Below are 21,146 nucleotides of genomic sequence, written 5' to 3'. Positions count from 1 at the left end.
TTTCTCTCGATACATGTTTCCATTCACAGGCTCTAGGCTCTCCCAGTATTGAAGCGGGCATTGATGAAGAAACAACACTTATTGCTTCATCAAATCATGGGTTTATTCAATCAACAGATGATATTGATAATGACTCTGTTTTGCCATTAACAACACTGACTGGTAAGGATTTTTATTTGTGTGTGGTTAAATGCTAATTTATTGTTTCAGTGCACATATATATCTATGGTTATAAAATCATGTAAAGAAGCTAACTTAATAAATTTGTTTTGCATTTCTTAGAAAACGGTCAAAAATAGTAACTTCAAAATGGTAGAGTTCCACTCTCTTTTGTAACAAAAGTCACCTTGGTATTCCTCAGGGATTGGTTGTAGAACCAACATTTCTCTTGACATATTAATGACATAAGACCTTGATGTACATGGCACAATTTTAAAATTGGCAAATGACACAAAACTCAGAAGTATGTGAACTATAAGAAAATAGTGAGAGACTTCAAGAGGACAAAGGCTGATGGAATGGGCAGATATTTACAGATGTAATTTAAGGCAGAGCTGTATGGAGTGATATGTTTTGTTAGAAAGAATGAGGAGGACAAAAGAGAGACTTGCATTTATATTGTGTGTTTCACAATCACCGAATGCCTTACAACCAGCAGCCAATAAAGTACTTTTTGAATTGTCGTCACTGTTGTGATGTCGGAAGTGCATTTTGCACACAGCAAACTACCACACACAGCAATGTGACAATGACCAGATAATCTGTGCTTTTGGTGATGTTGATTGAGGAATATATATTGACCAGACATCAGGGATACTTCACTGCTTTTCTTTGAAAAGATGCACTGGGGGCTTTTACATCCAGCTGACCAGGCAGCTGGGACTGCAACTTAATGCATCATCCAAAAGACAGTGCAGCACTCCTTCAGTACTGCACTGAAGTGTCAGCCTTGATTTTTGTGTTCAAGCCCTGGAGTGGGACTTGAATCCAGATGTGATTGAGAGACATGTGTGGTACTAATTGGGCCACTGCTGACACACGAGTAAAGGCAACATCAAACAAAGCCTTGTTTCCCAAACCTATCAAACTGTGGAACCCCTAGTGACCTCCCAAGAGCATCAGGGAACCCCAAACATTCTCATAATGTCAACGCCCCTTTTGTGCTGTGAAATAGGTGCAAATACAGAAATCAAATGTAAACAAGTCTTTTCTAGCTATATCTATGTATATATTAATCTGGTAATAAAAAATTCTCTGATTAAAAGATATATAAGTCTTTGTCATTTTTAATGAGAGGAATGATGCTGGAAAGGTGATTCTAGTATTGGACACGCATCTCTCTCTGTCTCACATTCACACACATCCCATATTTACACACGTGTCTCTCACATTCACACACACGTGTCTCTCTCTCATTCACATATTCACATCCTCTCTCACACACACAACTCTCTCAGGCCCGAGCTCGCACCTTTCCCGATCCATTTCCAATGTCTGGAAACCACGCTGACACAGGTCCCGTCACAGCCTGTAGTCCACACACACCACCTCCTCACTGCCGCCTAGCTTCTGCTCGATTCATCTTCTGCCGCTCCCGCCACACCTCAGCCTCCATGTCGGTCGTGAGCTATTCTGCCCAACAACAGCGAGATGGAATAAATCAAACCAGAGCAAGGCCTCTCAGAGCACTGGATGCTGATAGGCTGAGCATTCCATGCTCCAGGAGATCTTGCTTTGATTAGTGCATTGATTTCTCTCATTTTTAAATTTTGCATATTCAAACCGGTATTTCCTGATCACATGGCAGCCCCCCTGCAGACCCTTCACAGACCCTGTGGTTCACGGACCCCAGTTTGGGAATCTCTGAAATAAAGGATACAATTATAAAGGGGGTGCAGGAGCAAAGAGGCCTGGGATTTATGTGCATAGATTGTTGAAGATGATAGGGCAACTTGAAATGTGGTTAAAAAGGCATACAGAATCATCGGATTTATAAGTAAAGGCATAGAATGTAGAATAGGGTCAGTAGTTATGGTGATAAGATAGTGATGTGTATGATGTAACAGTAACATCAGCAGTCATGTATAAGAGACCTCTCCAAACTGGAACAGGCCACAAGTTATCCGAAGAGAGTTCCAAACAATAATCAAACTGGAAACCAAACCACAGACCATAGTAGCAGCAGGAGTGACATCAATTTGACAGCAATTTGATGCCATCGACAGAACACCCATGGGGAGAAATCGGAAGAAAACATCTTCAGAGGAAGAATCAGATTTACCTTGGTGAGCAATACAGAGAATTGGTAGCAATCAGCACCAGTCGAGCAGTCAATGTCCATTCTGCAGGCATTTGTAAACCTCAAAGGTCCACAGAGAGGCCAGCATTGGGAGTTGTCGAAAAGGCAATTCCAGAGGTATTGAGCAGCTTTGAGTTTGCATGCTAAAGAGCAGAAACACCAGGTTAATACGTTTCTGTATGCAGTGGGGCTGTTTTCTGATGATGTCCTCCTGAAACAGGTGATAGAAGAGACCTCTGATTTGATTTGTCACATGTATTAGTATACAGTGAAAAGTATTGTTTCTTGCACTCTATACAAGGCATACCATTCATAGAGAAGGAAAGAAGAGAGTGCAGAATGTAGTGGTACAGTCATAGCTAGGGTGTAAAGATCAATTTAATGCAAGGTAAGTCCATTTAAAAGTCTGACAGCAGCAGGGAAGAAGCTGTTCTTGAGTCGGTTGGTACGTGACCTCAGGCTTTTGTTTCTTTTTCCCAAAGGAAGAAGTGGAAGAGAGAATGTCTGGGGTGCGTGGGTTCCTTAATTATGCTGGCTGCTTTGCCGAGGCAGCGGAAAGCGTGGACAGAGTCAATGGATGGGAGGCTGGTTTGCGTGATGGATTGGGTTACATTCACGTCCTTTTGTAGTTTCTTGTGGTCTTGGGCAGAGCAGGAGCCATACCAAGCTGTGATACAACCAGAAAGAATGATTTCTATGGTGCATCTGTAAAAGTTGGGGAGAGTTGTAGCTGACATGCCAAATTTCCTTAGTCTTCTGAGAAAGTAGAGGCGTTGGTGAGCTTTTTGCAGATTTTGAAAGTCATTCGATGCATTATTCAACCCAAAACAGAACCTCGTAACCGAGCGAGCGTGATTTAATCAGAGATCCTGAAAGCCAGGGATATCCACTGAATAGTTTGAATTGGCTAGCCAGTTTGAGGCTATGTCTCATTGAAAGATAAACTTCTAACCACATCATTGTCGGAGTCCACAATGAAATGTTGTCAGTTTTTGTAACTCAACCAAGCGATTCAATGCAGTAGACTAGACGGGACAAACTTAGGGAGAAAAATTGGGCTATAATTTATGGAAATACCAAGGCTTTGGACATGTCTGGTAGTTGGGTAGGCCCAAAGGTGGCAGCCCCGCCCACTCTAAAGCCCACCAGAAATGGGGAGTGGGAAACCCTTCAGCCAATTTAATGTGCCCACACTGTAGAACTAAAAAGCAGCACAAAAGGCATGGTTGCTAAACAGTGGGCGCCAAGTGTTTCCAAAGCAGTGTGTCAGGACACTTCAAGCAGTTCTGTGAATCTAAATATGGAACTAAAGAAAGCAAGCAAAAGAATGTCTCTGAAAAGCAGAGAATCTGGGAAATTGGGAATAAGGAAAGAAACATAGATTTCCCAGGAAAAGTTTCAGAGCTGCTTTTGAAGTGAAAGATTTTCAAACTGTGTTGAAGTCTGGAGCCCACGTTAGATTCCTGGCAGATCATATGGAATGGCTCAAAGCAGTAGACATCAGTAGGTGGTTTGAGTTATAAGGAGAGACTGGATAGACTGGGACTTTTTTCACTGACGCGTAGGAGGCTTAGGGGATCTCATAAATGTCTATAAAATAATGAGGGACATAGGTAATGTAGATAGTCAACATCTTTTCCCAAAGGTAGGGAAGTCTAAAACTGGGGGGCATAGGTTTCAGGTGAGAGAGGAGAGATACAAAAGGGTCCAGAGGGGCAATTTTTTCATTCAGAGGGTGGTGAATGTCTGGAACGAACTGCCAGAGACGGTAGTAGAGGCGGGTACAATTTTGTCCTTTAAAAAGCATTTACACAGTTACATGGGCAAGATGGGTATAGAGGGATATGGGCCAAATGCAGGCAATTGGGACTAGCTTAGTGGTTAAAATCTGGATGGCATGGACAAGTTGGACTGAAGGGCCTGTTTGCATGCTGTAAACCTCTATGACATCCAACTATCAAGAATTAAACTGCAAAGCCCAGGTGGTAAGGATCTTCGAGTGAAAGGTCAGATAACTGCCACCCTTAGCCACAAGGAGTGAGAGATTATGGAGACCCTGTACATCATGCGCATTCAAAGCACTGAGCAGAAATACCTGCTCACAGCTGGGTCTTCTGAAAACAATAGACAAGATCCTACAACAGGATAACGGCACAGAGTTCCGCCAAGTATTCTCACAGCTCTTTTAGGGACTTGTACGGTCAAGGATGAATATATTATATTGCCTTGCGATGCTAAACCTGTATGCCTAGACAATCCCAGGAGGGTACCACACCCATCATGATATGTATCACGATGTAAGACTGTTTATTATCTATATCAACAATTTGGATGAGAATGTACAAGGCATGATCAGTAACTTTGCAGCTGACACTAAAATAGGTGGTATTGTACACAGTGAGGTTATCAAAAATTGCAGCAGGATCTTGATCAGCTGGGTAAGTGGGCCGAGAAATGGCAAATGGAGTTCAATGGAGTGTGAGGTGTTGTATTTTGGAAAATCAAATCACAGTAGGACTTTCACAGTGAATGGTAGGACCTTAGGGAGTATTGTGGAACAGGGGGACCTTGGAGTTCTCTAAAGGTGGAGTCACGGGTAGATAGGGCAGTGAAGAAGGCTTTTGGCATGCTGGCCTTCATCAGTCAGGGCATTGAGTGTAGAAGTTGGGAAGTTATGTTGCAGTTGGTATGTGACGTTGGTGAGGCCGCACCTGGAGTATTGTGTTCAGTTTTGATTGCCTTGCTATGGGAAAGATGTTATTAAACTGGATAAAGTGCAGAAGAGATTAACAAGGATGTTGCCAGGACTCAAGGAACTGAGTTAAAGGGAGAGATTGGACAGGCTAGGACTTTTTTCTTTGGAGCGTAGGAGACTGAGGGGCGATCTTATAGAGGTGTATAAGAGGTGTATAATGGGTTGGTAAGTTTGCCGACGACACGAAGGTTGGTGGGATTGTGGATAGTCTGAAGGGATGTCAGAAGTTACAGAGGGACATAGATAGGATGCAAGACTCAGTTCCTTGAGTCCTGGCAACATCCTTGTTAATCTCTTCTGCATTTTATCCAGTTTAATAACATCTTTCCCATAGCAAGGCAATCAAAACTGAACACAATACTCCAGGTGCGGCCTCACCAACGTCACATACCAACTGCAACATAACTTCCCAACTTCTACACTCAATGCCCTGACTGATGAAGGCCAGCATGCCAAAAGCCTTCTTCACTGCCCTATCTACCCGTGACTCCACCTTTAGAGAACTCCAAGGTCCCCCTGTTCCACAATACTCCCTAAGGTCCTACCATTCACTGTGAAAGTGGCAGATAGACTTCAACCCAGATAAATGCGTCGTGGTCCATTTTGGTAGGTCAAATGGGATGAAGGAGTACAATATAAAGGGAAAGACTCTTAGTACTGTAGAGGATCAGAAGGACCTTGGGGTCCGGGTCCATAGGACTCTGAAATCGGCCCCGCAGGTGGAGGAGGTGGTTAAGAAGGCGTATGGTGTGCTGGCCTTTATCAATCGAGGGATTGAGTTTAGGAGTCCGGGGTTAATGATGCAGCTATATAAGACCCTCGTCAGACCCCACTTGGAGTACTGTGCACAGTTCTGGTCGCCTCACTATAGGAAGGATGTGGAAAAGATTGAAAGGGTGCAGAGGAGATTTACAAGGATGTTGCCTGGATTGAGTGGCGTGCCTTATGAGGATAGGCTGAGGGAGCTCGGTCTTTTCTCCTTGGAGAGACGAAGGATGAGAGGAGACCGAATAGAGGTGTATAAGCTGTTGAGAGGCATAGATCGGGCGGACTCTGAGGCTTTTTCCCAGGGTGGAAATTTCTGCTACGAGAGGACACAGGTTTAAGGTGCTGGGGGATAGGTACAGGGGAGATGTTAGGGGTAAGTTTTTCACAGAGGGTGGTGGGCGAGTGGAATCGGCTGCCGTCAGTGGTGGTGGAGGCGAACTCAATAGGGTCTTTTAAGAGACTCCTGGATGAGTACATGGGACGTAATAGGATGGAGGGTTATAGATAGGCCTAGAAGGTAGGGATATGTTCGGCACAACTTGTGGGCCGAAGGGCCTGTTTGTGCTGTAGTTTTTCTATGTTTCTAAGATCATGAGAGGCATGGGATAGGGTGATTGCACTCAATCTTTTTCCCAGAGTTTGAGAATCAAGAACTAGAGGGCATAGGTTTAAGTTAAGAGGGAAAATAATTAATGGGAACCTGAGGGGCAACTTTTTTTTACACAGGGTGGTATGTATGTGGAATGAGCTGCCGGAGGAAGTTGTTGAGGTAGGGACATTGACAACATTTAAAATGCATTTGGATAGATACGTGGATAGGAAAGGTTTAGAGGGATATGGGCCAAATGGGGTTAGCTTAGATGGGCATTTTGGGCTAAAGGGCCTGTCTCCATGCCGTAGATTCTATGAAGTGATATCACCAGTCACGTGCAAGAGACTAAGATAGATGGAATAATCTGTACAAGAAAGAGATGTACTTACCGAGAAGCTTAAATTGTACAACAGTGTAAATAAAGGAGTTTTTGAAGAAACATGCCAGAGTTCGACCTAAGTCAACTCATTAGTAGTGGTAAACCCTCCCAATCGAGGCCATGAGTTACCCGTAGAGAGATCTAAATAGTATTCAAAGTGGAAACCAAATCAGAAACCTTGAGTGCAAAAGCGAGGTAGTTATGATTAATCTTTATCAATCACTGGGCATGCTTCTGATATTATGACCACTTCTGGGCACCTTAGTTAGGAGGATGTGAAGATATTAGAGAGGGAATAGAAATGATTTGTAAGAATGGTTCCAGGGACTTCAGTTACATGGATAGACTGTTCCCTTTAGAGAAGTTTGGGAGGAGATTTGATTGAGTTTAAAATCAAGAGGGGTCTAGTCAAGATAAATAAAAAGAAATTCTTCCTATTGCCAAAGGGTCAAACACCAAAGGACAAAGATTTAAAATGATTGGCAAATGAACAAAGGCGATATGAGGATAAAGTTATTTTAGGTAGCAAGTAATGTAGATCTGAAATATAATGCCTGAGTGTGGTCAGGCAGATTCAAACTAAACTTTCAAAAGGAAATTGGATAAACATATGAAGGGGGGCAAAAATGCATGACTACAGAAAAAGGACAGGAGAGCAAAACTAGTTAAGTTGCTTTTGCAGAAAGCTGGCATGGAGCCTCTGGACGAATGGCCTCCGACTGTGCTGTAAGCATTCTACAATTGTGAAATATTAACATGAGATATCTTTGTGCTTGCGAAGATGCAGCTATTTTACTATTAATGCCAAGTAATTGAGGGATTTTAGTGCTGGGGAGGGGACACTTTTCCATTTTGAGCACCCAATATCAGCATGGCAATGCAAGATAAACCTCCACCCTCTTTTTATTCAATCACAGGGTCTGTGTCACGGGCATACCAAACTCTACTCCCCATTACTAAATTCCCTTGAGCAGGTGGTTTGTGAACCACCTTCTTGAACCAGTGTGTGTGTAGTGAAGGTATTCCTGCAGTGCTGTGAGGGTAGAGTGTTCAGGAATTTGACCTCATAACAATGAAGGAGTGGTGATATGTTTCTAAGTCAAGATGCTGTGTGACTTGGAGGGGAACTTGCAGGTGGTCAGTCCTATGTGCCCTTGTTGTCCTCAGATGTGGAGTCCAAGGGTTCAGAGTTGATGCATTGCATCGTGCAGTTTGCAAACACTGCAGCCACGCTTGGTCAGTGGTGAGGGGAGTGAATGGTTAAGCTTATGAATGGCACACCGATCAAGTTTCAGCTTGTATGGTGTCAAGCTTCTTGAAGGTTTTTGGACCTGCACACATCCAGTCAAATGGAATTTGTTCCATAACTCCCAACTCTCCAAAGCACAAAATACAAAGCTGTGACCCATTCCTGTACCCACAGTCTGTGTGTGGCTGGTCCAATTAAGCTTCTGATCAATGGTAAGCTCCATGATTTTGATGGTGGGAGGTTCAGAATGGTTAAAGCCTTTGAACGTCATTGGGCGTTATTTTAATTCCCTTTCGTTGGAGATGGCCATTATTTCCAAACACTTAAGTGGTGCGAATATCATTTGCCACTTATCAGCCCAAACCAGAACCTTGTCCAGATATATATTTTAACTGGAAAGTCACAAGCATATGGAAACACAGAAACTAGAAGCAGGAGTAGGCCATTCAGCCCTTCGAGCCTGCTCAAACAGAAACAATTGATAAAATATCCAGGAAAGTAAATCTTTGGTGAAATTGCTCCCTGACCACTCTAGTAGTGATCTAAAAAAGTCTAAGACCAATTTTTACAACCCACTTTTAACTCCCTAGCCCCACCAGAACAAAAACCTCACATCCCATGGCTATTTCATCCTCTGCACTTATCCTCGCCTTCACCTTAAATTCTATTCTTTTAACACTCAAGCCTTTGTGAAAACAATCTACATAGTAATAACTGCTTTTACAGGGGAGTCTTTTCCACATATTATTTTGGGGAACTATTCTCCAAATCTCTAGTCTTGTTCAGAACTTGTTCATTTTTTTTTTACTCCTGCCTTCTAGTTGTGAGACTTTTATCAGAACATTGAAATTGAGCCAGGCTCCATCTCTCAAAGCATCACTGATCCAGCCATGGACGCAAGAGCTGAATACCAGAGACGAGGTAAGAGGAGAGCAAGGTATCAGTCAACCAAACGTGGCACCAAGGAACAATAGCAAAATGGGGTCAAAGGGAAAAGTCTTCAATGGCTTGCATCATGCCTGGCACAATGCAAAGATGCTAGTAGTTGGTGAAGCCAATCACTGCGATTGTTTCAATTTCCCCTCCAAGTCACAATAGTTTTGAACAGGATATATTCCTGAGGTTAGAGCTGAGAGCGCAATGGGAACTTTACTCCATATCTCGCTGTGCTGTGGATTTGAACCTGTAGGGAGTGCTTGATGCTGATATTTGGGTTTCTAAAATAGGAAGTGTTCCATTTCTCAGCACTAATTACCTTCATTTACATGAGAACTATTTAAAACTCAAAAGAACAGAATTGTCAGAGTTTCCATGTTCCTACAACACTCGTATGAGAGATTAAAATTCTCACTTTCTGTTCTCAGATCCTATTTTACAACCCCAAGGTGACTGTTCAGACATCATTGGCTCATCACTGGAAACCCCAGACCCCGATGATTGAAAATAACTGTCCTGCTGTCTTTAACAGTGAATAATCTATGAAATGGTCACTAATAATAATTCAGTATTTCTGAATGTATGGTGCTGCCTTTGAAACCAACTGCGGATTGAATAGTTTTAAGAACAATTTAATTTCCTCTGGTGCAAATTTACTAAGCAATGTAAACTTAAAAAGTGACATTGTGCCAAGAAAACTAAAATTCCTGAAAGTATATTTTAATTACATCACCCTTCTCCTTAATAGTCAGACTGACATAGGGTTGAGTTGGGGAACTGCCTGAAATGGGAGAGAAAAAAGTGTTAATTTTTTTTTACTCGATGAACCATCATTGCTTAATGTGCTGAAATTTGTTTTACTAATATCACCTTTACAGCTGTTTACTTTCTAGTTTAAGAATCCCTTCTCAAAACTTCCTCGTGTAAAATCCCGCAAGTCAAAGATTTTTTTAATATATGTAATTCATACTAGAAACGTGGTTTAAATGTGAGTTTCCTACATCTGTTGTAATTCCACAGTATTTCAGAAATATCTTTATACCTAGAAGTGTTTGTTAGTCTAGTGTAGGGAAAGAATACCCCTCCTGCTCCCTTCCACTATTGTGTGGGAAAAGTACAGGAATTAAGTGCTCCAGGCATGATTAAGGAAAAAGAAAAAACTGTACCTACCAAAAGCAAACTTGCACTACAGTGACAATTAATTTGATAATACTTGTCAATTTTGTGACATCTCCAGGAATTAATTAGTATTCAACTTATTTTTGTGCACAAATAAACAAAAGTGTAGACACAAGTTCAATGTATATAAATTATTTTATTACTATTTATTCTTTAAAACAAAGTAAATGCTTTCTTACCGTTGTATTGTCTAGTATTGGTTCACAGGTTTGGCTATTTCATTTTATTGTAAAAATCCAGTAGTTAAGTGGCTGCATAGTGCAATTATTTCATTACTTAAAACAAAATAAAAGTATATTTGTCCTGCAGTATCTTTATTTCTACTTTGTGTTACACTTTATTTAAACAAGTCATTGTCCTTCAAGTGCTGTATATAATTAAAAAAACAATTTACAGGAAAGAAAAAAAACACCCTTTACAAAAAAGAGAATGTGTGTGTCATCTCAAAACCTTGGCAAGTCTGGAATGTTCATTTAGTGCAAGTCTTAAAATTGATTCTGGAACACAAATTGCATTAATGTTTGTGGCGTCAACTCCAGCTCACGCAGACACAATCTGCATCCAGTGTGCTTCAAGTTCTGTAGTACAATACGAAGCTGGTAAGGAAATTCATTCCACATTTCAAAAACATTCTTTCTTGCTGTGCAGACCAGAAATTCCACATCCACGTTTGAGAACTTCATTTGTGCCATCTTACTTCATCAGCATGTGGTAGACTGGGAGTGAATTCTCAAGCTGGTACTGTCAAAGTCATTTACCAACATCATGGAAGTATAGGTTGGCACATATGCACAGCATAAGGATGGAAAATAAATTGTAGTAGATTAGATTCCGGAATTTAGGTTCCAGGTCGCCTTGGCGATACCAGAAAATCTGAAAGATATTAAATTAATGTGAACTGAATGACAGGTGTACTTTATCTTTCATAAATTACTAGTTTGTTTATCGGAAGGTTATTATGCATTTGGGGGGGGGGGGGGGGGGGGGGGAGCGGCAGTGGAGAAATTCCTGTAGAATCTGGTTGAAATTTGCAAGTTGATATTCTACATAAAAACATTGATTTCTGTATGTTACAAAGTATTTTTCCCACAATTGTAGGGAGCACAGATCAGCAGTGTCCTGGATTTATGTTTACACTTGATGATCTGCATACAATCCAGTGATCAGAAACAAAACTTCGGACCACTTGAATGATGGATTCTGCACAAATCTTCAAAAGGAAACCCTAAACCTACAATGAGTACGTGGAATCTACTATTAGTGAAAGACACTGGGGCTTAGACTCAGTGAACAGAGTGAATGCCAGTAACCCTGTCAGAATATATAGGGTCTGCTGATTCCATCAGTGGATGGGTTTGCCAAGCCCATCTTGGGATGCCCACTGGAAGAGAGAACTGAGGCATCTTCGTGCTACTTGGGAGAGTTTCACTGGCAGACTCTCTTCACAAAAGGTGTATTTGTGAAAGTAATTTTGTATTCCTTGTCAAAAGGCTAATCGATCCATTTGATGTAAGCAAATCCAGGGTCTTCCAATTCTGACCTGAAATTGACTTGCATTAGCTTCCAGCTTTGCAGGAAAGACAAGTCTTGACATGGGGAAGTCCTCAACTTAACTTCCTCCGACAGCAGTCTGTCATGGATAGGCCACCAAGACTTTAGCTGCCACAAGTTCAGGGCAGAGATCCCAGGTCCAGCCCCAATTTCTTCCTTGCTGCATCTCTTGACAAACTAAAGAGACCATTTAAGGTTACTGGGCTCAAATTTTACAAGTTGGATGAGAAGAGTAGAATTCCTCCCCAGTGCCACAAGGCCCAAGTTGAAAACTCACAAAATTAATCTTCTCTGGCAGGAATTTCCCCTATTACTACAAGCGTCAAATCTTGAGGTTAAAACTATCAGAAATTTTAAAATCATGATTAAGAAATTGCAATTTAAAAACAAGGGGGAAAAAAGGATTTCAAGCATCTTCCACCATTCAATCAGATCTTCAATTCTCCATACTTTAAACTAGGATGTCCAAGGATATGGGCCAATGAATCAATCTTGGGTCTTTAAAATTTAAACTGATGCAATCATACCAAAATCCCATTATTCTCTCAATTATCATTTTTTATAAGTTCAGAAGATACAGGAGCAGAATTCGGCCCATCGAGTCCGCTTCACCATTCAATCATGGCTGATATGCTCCTTCTCCTCATAACCTTGCAATCCATTACCAATTAAAAATCTGTCTAACTCCTCAAATTTACTCTCTGTCCCAACATCCACCACACTTTGGCGTAGCAAATTCCACAGATTCACAACCCTTTGGGAGAAGTAGTTTCTCCTCAACCCTATTTTAAATTTGCTACCCCTTATCCTGAGACTATGAACTCTCGTCCTAGAGTGCCCCACATCTACTTTATCATCTTTAACACCTCAAATCTGTTCAATCTCTCTTCGTACGACAAACCTCTCATCTCTGGAATCAATCTAGTGAACCTCCTCTGAACTGCCTCCAATGCCACTACATCCTTCCTCAAATTTGGGGACCAAATCTGTGCACAATACTCCAAGTGTGGCCTTGCCAATGCTTTGTATAGTTGCAACAATACTTCCTTACCTTTATATTCTATTCCTTTAGCTATAAATGCCAACATTCCATTCGCTTTTTTTATTATCTGCTGTACGTGCATGCTAGTTTTCTGTGACTCATGAACAAGGACACCCAGATCCTTCTGCACTGGAGCACCCTGAAGTGTCTCCCCATTTTTGTGACCAAAATGCATGACCTCATACTTAAACTCTATCTGCCACATTTTGGCCCACACTCCTCACCTATCTATATATGCACTTGTACGGTTCTTATTTCCTCATTGCAACTTACAGTCCCACCTATTTTTGTGCCACCTGCAAAATTTAGCTATAGAGCCTTTTATCCCTGTATCCAAGTCATTTAGATTGTAAATAGCTGGGGCCCAAGGACCGAACCCTGTGGCACCCCACTAGTTAGTTACTTGCCATTCAGAAAAAAAAACATTTATCCTGACTTTCAGTCTTCTGTCCATCAGCCAGTCACCTATCCAAGCTAATAAATTACCCCTAATCCCATGTGATGTAACCCTGTGAATTAACCTTTTGTGCAGCACCTTATCAAACGCCTTCCAGAAGTCCAGATACACTACACCTACCCAATTATCCACTTTCATAGAAATCATAGAAACCCTACAGTACAGAAAGAGGCCATTCGGCCCATCGAGTCTGCACCGACCACAAACCCACCCAGTCCCTACCCCCATATCCCTACATATTTACCCACTAATCCCTCTAACCTACGCATCTCAGGACACTAAGGGCAATTTTTAGCATGGCCAATCAACCTAACCCACACATCTTTGGACTGTGGGAGGAAACCGGAGCACCCGGAGGAAACCCACACAGACAGTGACCCAAGCCAGGAATCGAACCCAGGTCCCTGGAGCTGTGAAGCAGCAGTGCTAACCACTGTGCTACCGTGCCGCCCTTTGCTTGTTACATCCTTAAAGAACTCTAGCAAATTAGACAGACATGATTTGCCCTTCATAAAACCATGCTGACTCTGATGGGTAGTTTTTGACTTTCCAAATGTCCTGATATTTCTTCCTTAATAATTGATTCTAACACTTTAGTCTGTAGTTTCCCACATTTTGCCTCCCTCCTTTTTTGAATAAGGGCATTACATTAGCATTTTTCCAATCCATTGGAACCTTTCCTGTGTCCAGGGAATTTTGGAATATTATAACCAATGGATCCCTATCTCCGCTGCCACTTCCTTTAATATCCTAGGATGTCGGCCATCAGGCGCAGGAGACTTGTCTGCCCTCAATCCCGAGAGTTTGCTGAGTACCTTTTCCCTATCGATGTTGATTGTTCTCAGTTCTACCCTTTCTATTACCTCTGACTTGCCCGTCCCTATAGGAATGGTACTAGTGTCCTCCACTGTGAAAACTGAGGCAAAGTATTGATTTAACATCTGTCATTTCAACTCTCCGGTTTCATCTTCTAAGGGACCAACATTCACCCGAGCGACTCTCTTCCCTTTTATATACTTATAGAAGCTTTTGCTATCCTTCTTGATATTTTGCGCTAGTTTTCTTTTGTAATTTATCTTAACTCTTTTTATTACTGTTTTAGTATCCCTTTGTTAATGTTTGAAAGTTTCCCAATCTTCCAGCCTGCCACTGGCCTTTGCAATATGATATATCTTAGTTTTTGTCTTTATATTGTCCTTGAACAAAGAACAATACAGCACAGGAACAGGACCTTCGGCCCTCCAAGCCTGCACTGATCACGTGTTCCTAACTAGACCATCCATTTGTATCCCTCTATTCCCAGTCTGTTCATGTGGCTGTCTAGATAAGTCTTAAATGATCCTAGCGTGTCTGCCTCAACCACCTTGCTTGGTAGTGCATTCCAGGCCCCCACCACCCTCTGTGTAAAATACGCCCCCCGCATATCTGTATTGAACCGTGACCCCTTGTTTTTGTCATTTCTGACCTGGGAAAAAGCTTCCAACTGTTCACCCCATCTATGCCCTTCATAATTTTATAAACTTCTATTAGGTCGCCCCTCAACCTCCGTCTTTCCAGGGAGAACGACCCTAGTTTACTCAATCTCTCCTCATAGCTAATACCCTCCATACCAGGCAACATCCTAGTAAACCTTTTCTGCACTCACTCCAAAGCCTCCACGTCCTTCTGGTAGTGTGGCAACCAGAACTGGACGCAGTATTCCAAATGTGGCCTAACCAACATTCTATATAACTGCAACATCATATAGAAAAACTACAGCACAAAACAGGCCCTTCGGCCCCACAAGTTGTGCCGAACATATCCCTACCTATAACCCTCCACCCTATTAAGTCCCATGTACTCAATAGGGTCTTTTAAGAGACTCCTGGATGAGTTTGCCTCCACCACCACTGACGGCAGCCGATTCCAACTTTTATACTCTATGCCCTGTCCAATAAAGGCAAGCATGCCATATGCCTTCTTCATCACCTTTTCTACCTGTGCTGCCACCTTTAAGGATCTGTGGATTGTTCTCAGTTCTACCCTATTACCTCTGACTTGCCCGTCCCTATAGGAATGGTACTAGTGTCCTCCACTGTGATGTCCCTGTGTGTCTATACTCCTGATGGTTCTGCCATTTATTGTATAGCTCCCCGCTGCATTAGATCTACCAAAATGCATCACTTAGAATTTAATCCAGATAAATGCGATCTGCCATTTCTCCGCCCAATTTTCCAGACTATCTATATCCTGCTGTATTCTCTGACAATGTTCATCACTATCTGCAACTCCAGCAATCTTTGTGTCGTCCGCAAACTTACTAATCAGACCAACTACATCTTTTCCAAATCATTTATATATATCACAAACAGCAAAGGTCCCAGTACAGAGCCCTGCGGAACACCACTAGTCACAGACCTCCAATCAGAAAAAGACCCCTCCACTGCTACCCTCTGTCTTCTATGGCCAAGCCAGTTCTGTACCCATCTAGCTAGTTCACCTTTGATCCCATGAGATTTAACCTTTTGCACCAGCCTGCCATGAGGAACCTTGTCAAATGCTTTCCTAAAATCCTTGTAGACGACATCCACGGCCCTTCCCTCGTCAATCATTTTTGTCACCTCCTCAAAAAACTCAACCAAATTTGTAAGGCATGACCTCCCTCGTACAAAACCATGCTGTCTATCGCTAATGAGACTATTCAGTTCTAAACGTGTATAGATCCTATCTCTAAGAATCTTTTCCAACAATTTCCCTACCACGGACGTCAAGCTCACCGACCTATAATTACCCGGGTTATCCTTGCTACCCTCCTTAAATAACTGGACCACATTTGCTATCCTCCATTCCTCCTTGTTTAGCCATGGATGTTTTTTAACCCCCCCTTACCATCTTTCTCCCTCACTGCCACCGAATGTAGTGAGGCCAAAACATTGTCTGATTTCAAGAAGAAATTAGATATGGCTCTTGGGGCTAAAGGGATATGGGAGGAAGGTGGGGGGGGGGGGGGTGTGTGTGAGATCAGGATATTGAATTCAATGATCAGCCATGCCCCTTAAACGGCGGAGCAGGCTCGAAGGGCCGAATGGCCTACTCCTAGTTTTCATGACCCCTAATTCTAGACTCCCTAAGCATCTACCATGCCATGCCCCTTAAAACTTTTTCCACAATTCAGTGAGATCACCTCAGATTGGAAATGTGGGCCTTGGGCTATTTGGTCTCACCTCACCAGGACAATCTCCTCAACCCAGGAATCATCTGATGAACCTCTGATACATTTGTATTGAGGCAATCCTTCCTTGGGTACAGGGACCAAAATTGGACAAAGTGCTTCAAGTGTGTTCGCATCAAGACCCAATATAATTATACTAAGCCTTCTAGTCTTATAAAGACTAAAGTATCATTTGCTATCCCAGCATGTTAAATGTACAAGGACAGCCAGGTCCCTCTGATTACCAACATTTCCCAATCTCACCTCATTTAAAATATATTCTGTTTTTCTATTTTCCTTTCCAAAGTGGGTAACTTCATACATGTCCACATTATATTCTATTTGCCATGTTTTCGCTCACTCTACCCAGTGTTTTTACTGCCCCTTGCCTTTCATAATATCCCTTCTTCACAACATTGTAACTGTGTTTTATCGGTAGTTATCTCACCACATTCCCAATTTCACTCCTTCCTAAAGATCCTATAGCCAGGAATATTTAGCTCACCATATTGCTCAGGTTATAATATGTCTCTCTCTAATGGGTACTGCAGCAGACCTTCTTTAAATGGAATTGTGTTTCAAATCATTTCTTTATCTCTCATGCTATGTACTTTCACACAAGAAATTCTACCTGTGCACCACAGATATTCAGATTATTATCCTCCTTGTTCGCAACTTCCCTTAAGTGCCTCCTTTCAGTTCTTATAATCAGTAAAAAATTATCCAGATCACAGAATTGTTACAGTGCAGGCCATTCAGCCCATCATGTCATATTTACTCTAGCCATTCTATAGAAATTTATATTTATCGCCATTTTTGAAAATCAAATTACAAAATCTCAATACTTACAAGAACACCAATGGAGGCGCAACTCAGCGAGATGCAGACAACAAAGAAAACATTCAGTGGTTTTGGAGGTAACTGAGGGAAAACAAAAGCGCTAATAATTGTTACCTGTGGAACAGAAGTTGGAAAAATTAGACATCAGATGTGAAACAATTACAGCACAGAATCACCAACATTAACTTTTCTTCCTTTCCTTCCAAAGGTAAAGAGGTTATATAAAGAGCATACTCTCACTGAATTCTTTTGGTTCAGTTTTAATTTTTCATCTTGGCCTCCTCCCAAAGCAGACACTTCTATTGGCTAGTCCACCATCTTCTGACCCCCAACACCATTTCCCCGTCTCTCTCGCTCTCTCTCACACACACACATTCCTTGTCTAATAAAACACAAGGAAACAGCTGAAGTGTTTATTTTACCATTTGCTTTTTATAGCTCTATGTGCACGAGTCAGATAGATGTAGAGAGATGAGGAATATTTTGGAAGAAACGGCAAGGATATAGATTCTAAATGGTAAAGTGTTAAAACGAATAAAGGCTGGGACACCAGGGGATTTAAATTCCCAAATCTTAAAAGTTGGGTCAATTGCAAATTTTTTAAAAGCCTTACTTCAACTACTGCAAAATAATGTATCAACTTTCTGGTCCCCTACTTTGGGGGGGATGGAACACGGGGGGTTTGAAATATGGAGAATAATTACAGAAATTATTTCCTCCCTCACACCCCTGCCCCAACAAAAGAAATCTGTGACATAATTTTGAGTTACTCTGAGCAGTTTTAAAAAGGCAAGTGTGGGAAAAGTTACCAAAAGGACAGGTGTGGGTTCATATTTTAGGATATTGAATTGCCTTTTGAAAGGGAAGTAGATAAAACTTCCCACTTTGCTTTCACAAACCCATTTAGAAAGGTTTGTAAAATAGGCCAACGGTAATCTTCTGTGCTGTAAAATTCTAGAACTTTATTCTACCTGCCATCAATTCAAAAACTAGCATTCTTCACTGTTTTTATTCATGTATTACAATAACTCAAATAGATGTTCAGAATAACAAACTAAAAACAAGATGCTACCATTTTAACCTCCATTTAATCTGAAATCCTAAATAAAACTACAGGAATACCCAATTTATTTCCCGTTTACAAATTGTAAACATTCCAGATTGTATCCATCTGAAATAAAACACAATCCATAGATGTATTAGGAGTATATTATTTCAATAAATATGAAATATTGGACTCCTATTCTCTGGGAAGCCTCATTGCATGAGTACATGGGAATAAACACATTACAGCCCTTTCATAGAAACTGGAAGCAGGAGTAGGCCATTCGGCCCTTCGAGCCTGCTCTGCCATTCATCTTGATCATCGAATTCAATATCCTGATTTCCCCCCCCACCTTGCCCCCATGTCTCTTGATCCCTTTAGCCATGAGAGCTATATCTAATTTCTTCTCGAAATCAGACAATGCTTTGGCCTCAACTACATTCTGTGGGAGTGAATTCCACACATTCACCACCCTCTGGGTGAAGAAATTTCTCCTCACCTTAGTTCTAAAAGGTTTACCCCTTATCTTCAAACTATGACCCCTAGTTCTGGACTCCCCCACCATTGGGAACATTCTCTCTAAATCTACCCTGTCAATCCCTCTCACTCTTCTAAATTCCAGTGAATATAATCCTAACCGATTTAGTCTCTCCTCATATGACAGACCTGCCATCCCAGGAACCAGCCTGGTAAACTTTCGCTGTACTCCCTCTATAGCAAGGACATCCTTCCTCAGATAAGGACACCAAAACTGCATACAATACTCCAGGTGTGGCCTCACCAACGCCCTATATAATTGCAGCAAAACATCCCTATCCTCAAATCTTCTCGCTATGAAAGCCAACATACCATTTGCCTTCTTTACTGCCTGCTGTACCTGTGCGCTTACTTTCAGCGACTGATGCACGAGGACTCCAAGGTCTCATTGAGAATCCACCTCTCTTAATTTACACCTATTCAAGTAATAACCTGTCTTCCTATTATTGCTACCAAAGTGGATAATCTTCACATTTATCCACGTTATACTGCATTTGCCACGCAGATGCCAACACGCTCAGCCTATCCAAATCATGTTGAAGCATCTCTGCATCCTCCTCACAGCTCACCCTCCCACTCAACCTCATATCATCTGGAAATCTGGAGATAAGACATTCATTTCCCTCTTCCAAATCATGAATATATAATATGAACAGTTGGGGTCCTAGCACAGATCGCTGCGAAACCCCACTGGTCACTGACTGCCAATCAGAAAGAGACCCATTTATGCCAACTCTTTGCTTCCTATACATCTCAAGACATTACCTGCAATCTCATGTGCTTTCCTTCTAATGACTATTAAAACACAGATTAATTCAACCTCCTACCTTTCTGGTATTAGAAAACTGCTTTCAAAATGGATGCATCACTTACAAAGATATTATTCCTTTTTTTTAAGAAAATGATCGGGAGGTAGATAGGTTGCACCTATGCTCTACCACGCTTATGGCTATCATTTTAATCCCCATTTGGAAAATTGCCAGCATAAGAAGAATATTTAGTTTGAAAAAGCAGTACCTTTGAATAATTAGACCTGGACTGAAAGGAAACAGCAAGCTGCCAGCAGCCGAACATCACAGAAAAAGACTAAAACTAAGTCTCCAAAAATCACAGGCACCAAGTACATGTCTGAAACTTTCAATCATGAAAGGGTAAGCTCGCAAGTCAAAGTGACAGATCTTGGGCAGCATTATGATGCATCACGGAAACATGCAAATGTTCAACACTGGCACCGTTCCCATTGTAAGTAGTAGCATGCTTACAATTTGTTATCCATATAATCTCTTAATCCACGTACAGGCATTGTTGAAAAATTATTGCAAAATCGTTTGTAATTTGCTAACATTTAGATCACAAAAGTGTTGCAGAAATGTTGTTACATGACAGTTGACAAAAGCATTGAGGAATGTTGGTAACAAACGATCCTTATCGCTATAATAGATTTTACTTCAGAAGTTGTATCAGTTACATATCGCCAATGTTTATGCATGATAATTATAGAAAGTAAAAGGTGATTTTAATCATAATTTTCCTTAAATATAAGCTCCTGAAAGCAATTTTTTAATCTGATTACACCTACTCTTCTCATTCCTATATTTATAACTGATCTACATTTGATTACTAGGGCAGTTTTATTCAAAACACCCATCATTTATCAACTTCTTTAAACTGTGTTATCGAAGATGCTGAGTGTAAGATGGGCCTTCACAAGCATCTACCCTTAGTGACAACTGCACAGATAGCTGGATAAACCTGGTTGCTTCCTTCACACAAGAACTCTGGCCTCAGGTGACTGCTAAACACTTTTTTCACATTTAAATTATTTTTTGCAGTGCTTCACTCATGTACATGGCATATAATGCAAGTACAATTTCCAAAGAATATTTTAAAGATACCAATGGAACGGTTGGTTTGGATTCAAACAACCTATATAAATGTGGACTGATGCAACTGTTCAACAATAGGACCAGTGTTTAGGCCTTAATGGAGGCTTATCTACTCTTTGAGAAGCGCAAGAGTACTGGCCACATGATTCAAGTTGCTGTAACACCCACTATTTCAAAAACCACAATGCTCAATATTGTTAATCTTGGGAAGGCCTTTGCTAAAGGACCCAATATTATGAAGCAAATACTTTAAACATGCCCAAGTATTCCAAGACATTTCAAGGAGCTTTAAACAAGTGTATAAACATAAAACCTTATCTCAGGAGGAATGTTAATTTTCTTCCTCACAAAGCATCTTGAGGATGTGTTATGTGGAAAGTACAACCAGAATGGAAACAGTAACAAGCCAACGCAGATCTAAAGGTTATCTTAATGAATCTT

At 41.3% G+C, this 21,146-nt stretch overlaps 2 protein-coding genes across 5 annotated transcripts in view; one reads left to right on the top strand and one right to left on the bottom strand.

The window, feature by feature from the left end:
- The window catches only part of dmtf1 (cyclin D binding myb-like transcription factor 1), a 73,827-nt gene extending 63,363 nt beyond the window's left edge, over positions 1 to 10,464 (top strand). For 2 of the 4 annotated variants that reach the window (XM_078235990.1, XM_078235991.1), the window contains 2 exons: positions 30 to 162; positions 9,407 to 10,463. In XM_078235990.1, coding sequence (XP_078092116.1) covers positions 30 to 162; positions 9,407 to 9,483 — 210 coding nt within the window. In that variant the 3' untranslated portion in view covers positions 9,484 to 10,463. Of the gene's footprint in view, positions 1 to 29; positions 163 to 2,781; positions 2,882 to 8,863; positions 8,964 to 9,406 lie in introns of those variants that run through there. The other 2 variants (XR_013500205.1, XM_078235989.1) reach the window with 2 other exon arrangements.
- Positions 10,454 to 21,146, bottom strand: part of tmem243b (transmembrane protein 243, mitochondrial b) — a 36,091-nt gene continuing 25,398 nt past the window's right edge. Inside the window, exons 4-5 of the mRNA XM_078235998.1 lie at positions 17,247 to 17,351; positions 10,454 to 11,030 (exon numbers count right to left, since the gene is read on the bottom strand). Of these exons, the coding sequence (XP_078092124.1) occupies positions 10,908 to 11,030; positions 17,247 to 17,351 (228 nt within the window). The 3' untranslated portion in view covers positions 10,454 to 10,907. The remainder of the gene's footprint in view (positions 11,031 to 17,246; positions 17,352 to 21,146) is intronic.

Source organism: Mustelus asterias, chromosome 19 (genome assembly GCF_964213995.1).
Source record: "Mustelus asterias chromosome 19, sMusAst1.hap1.1, whole genome shotgun sequence".
NCBI lineage: Eukaryota > Metazoa > Chordata > Chondrichthyes > Carcharhiniformes > Triakidae > Mustelus > Mustelus asterias.
The sequence above is the reverse complement of the archived record's forward strand: the minus strand, read 5'-3'. Positions and strand labels throughout refer to the sequence as shown.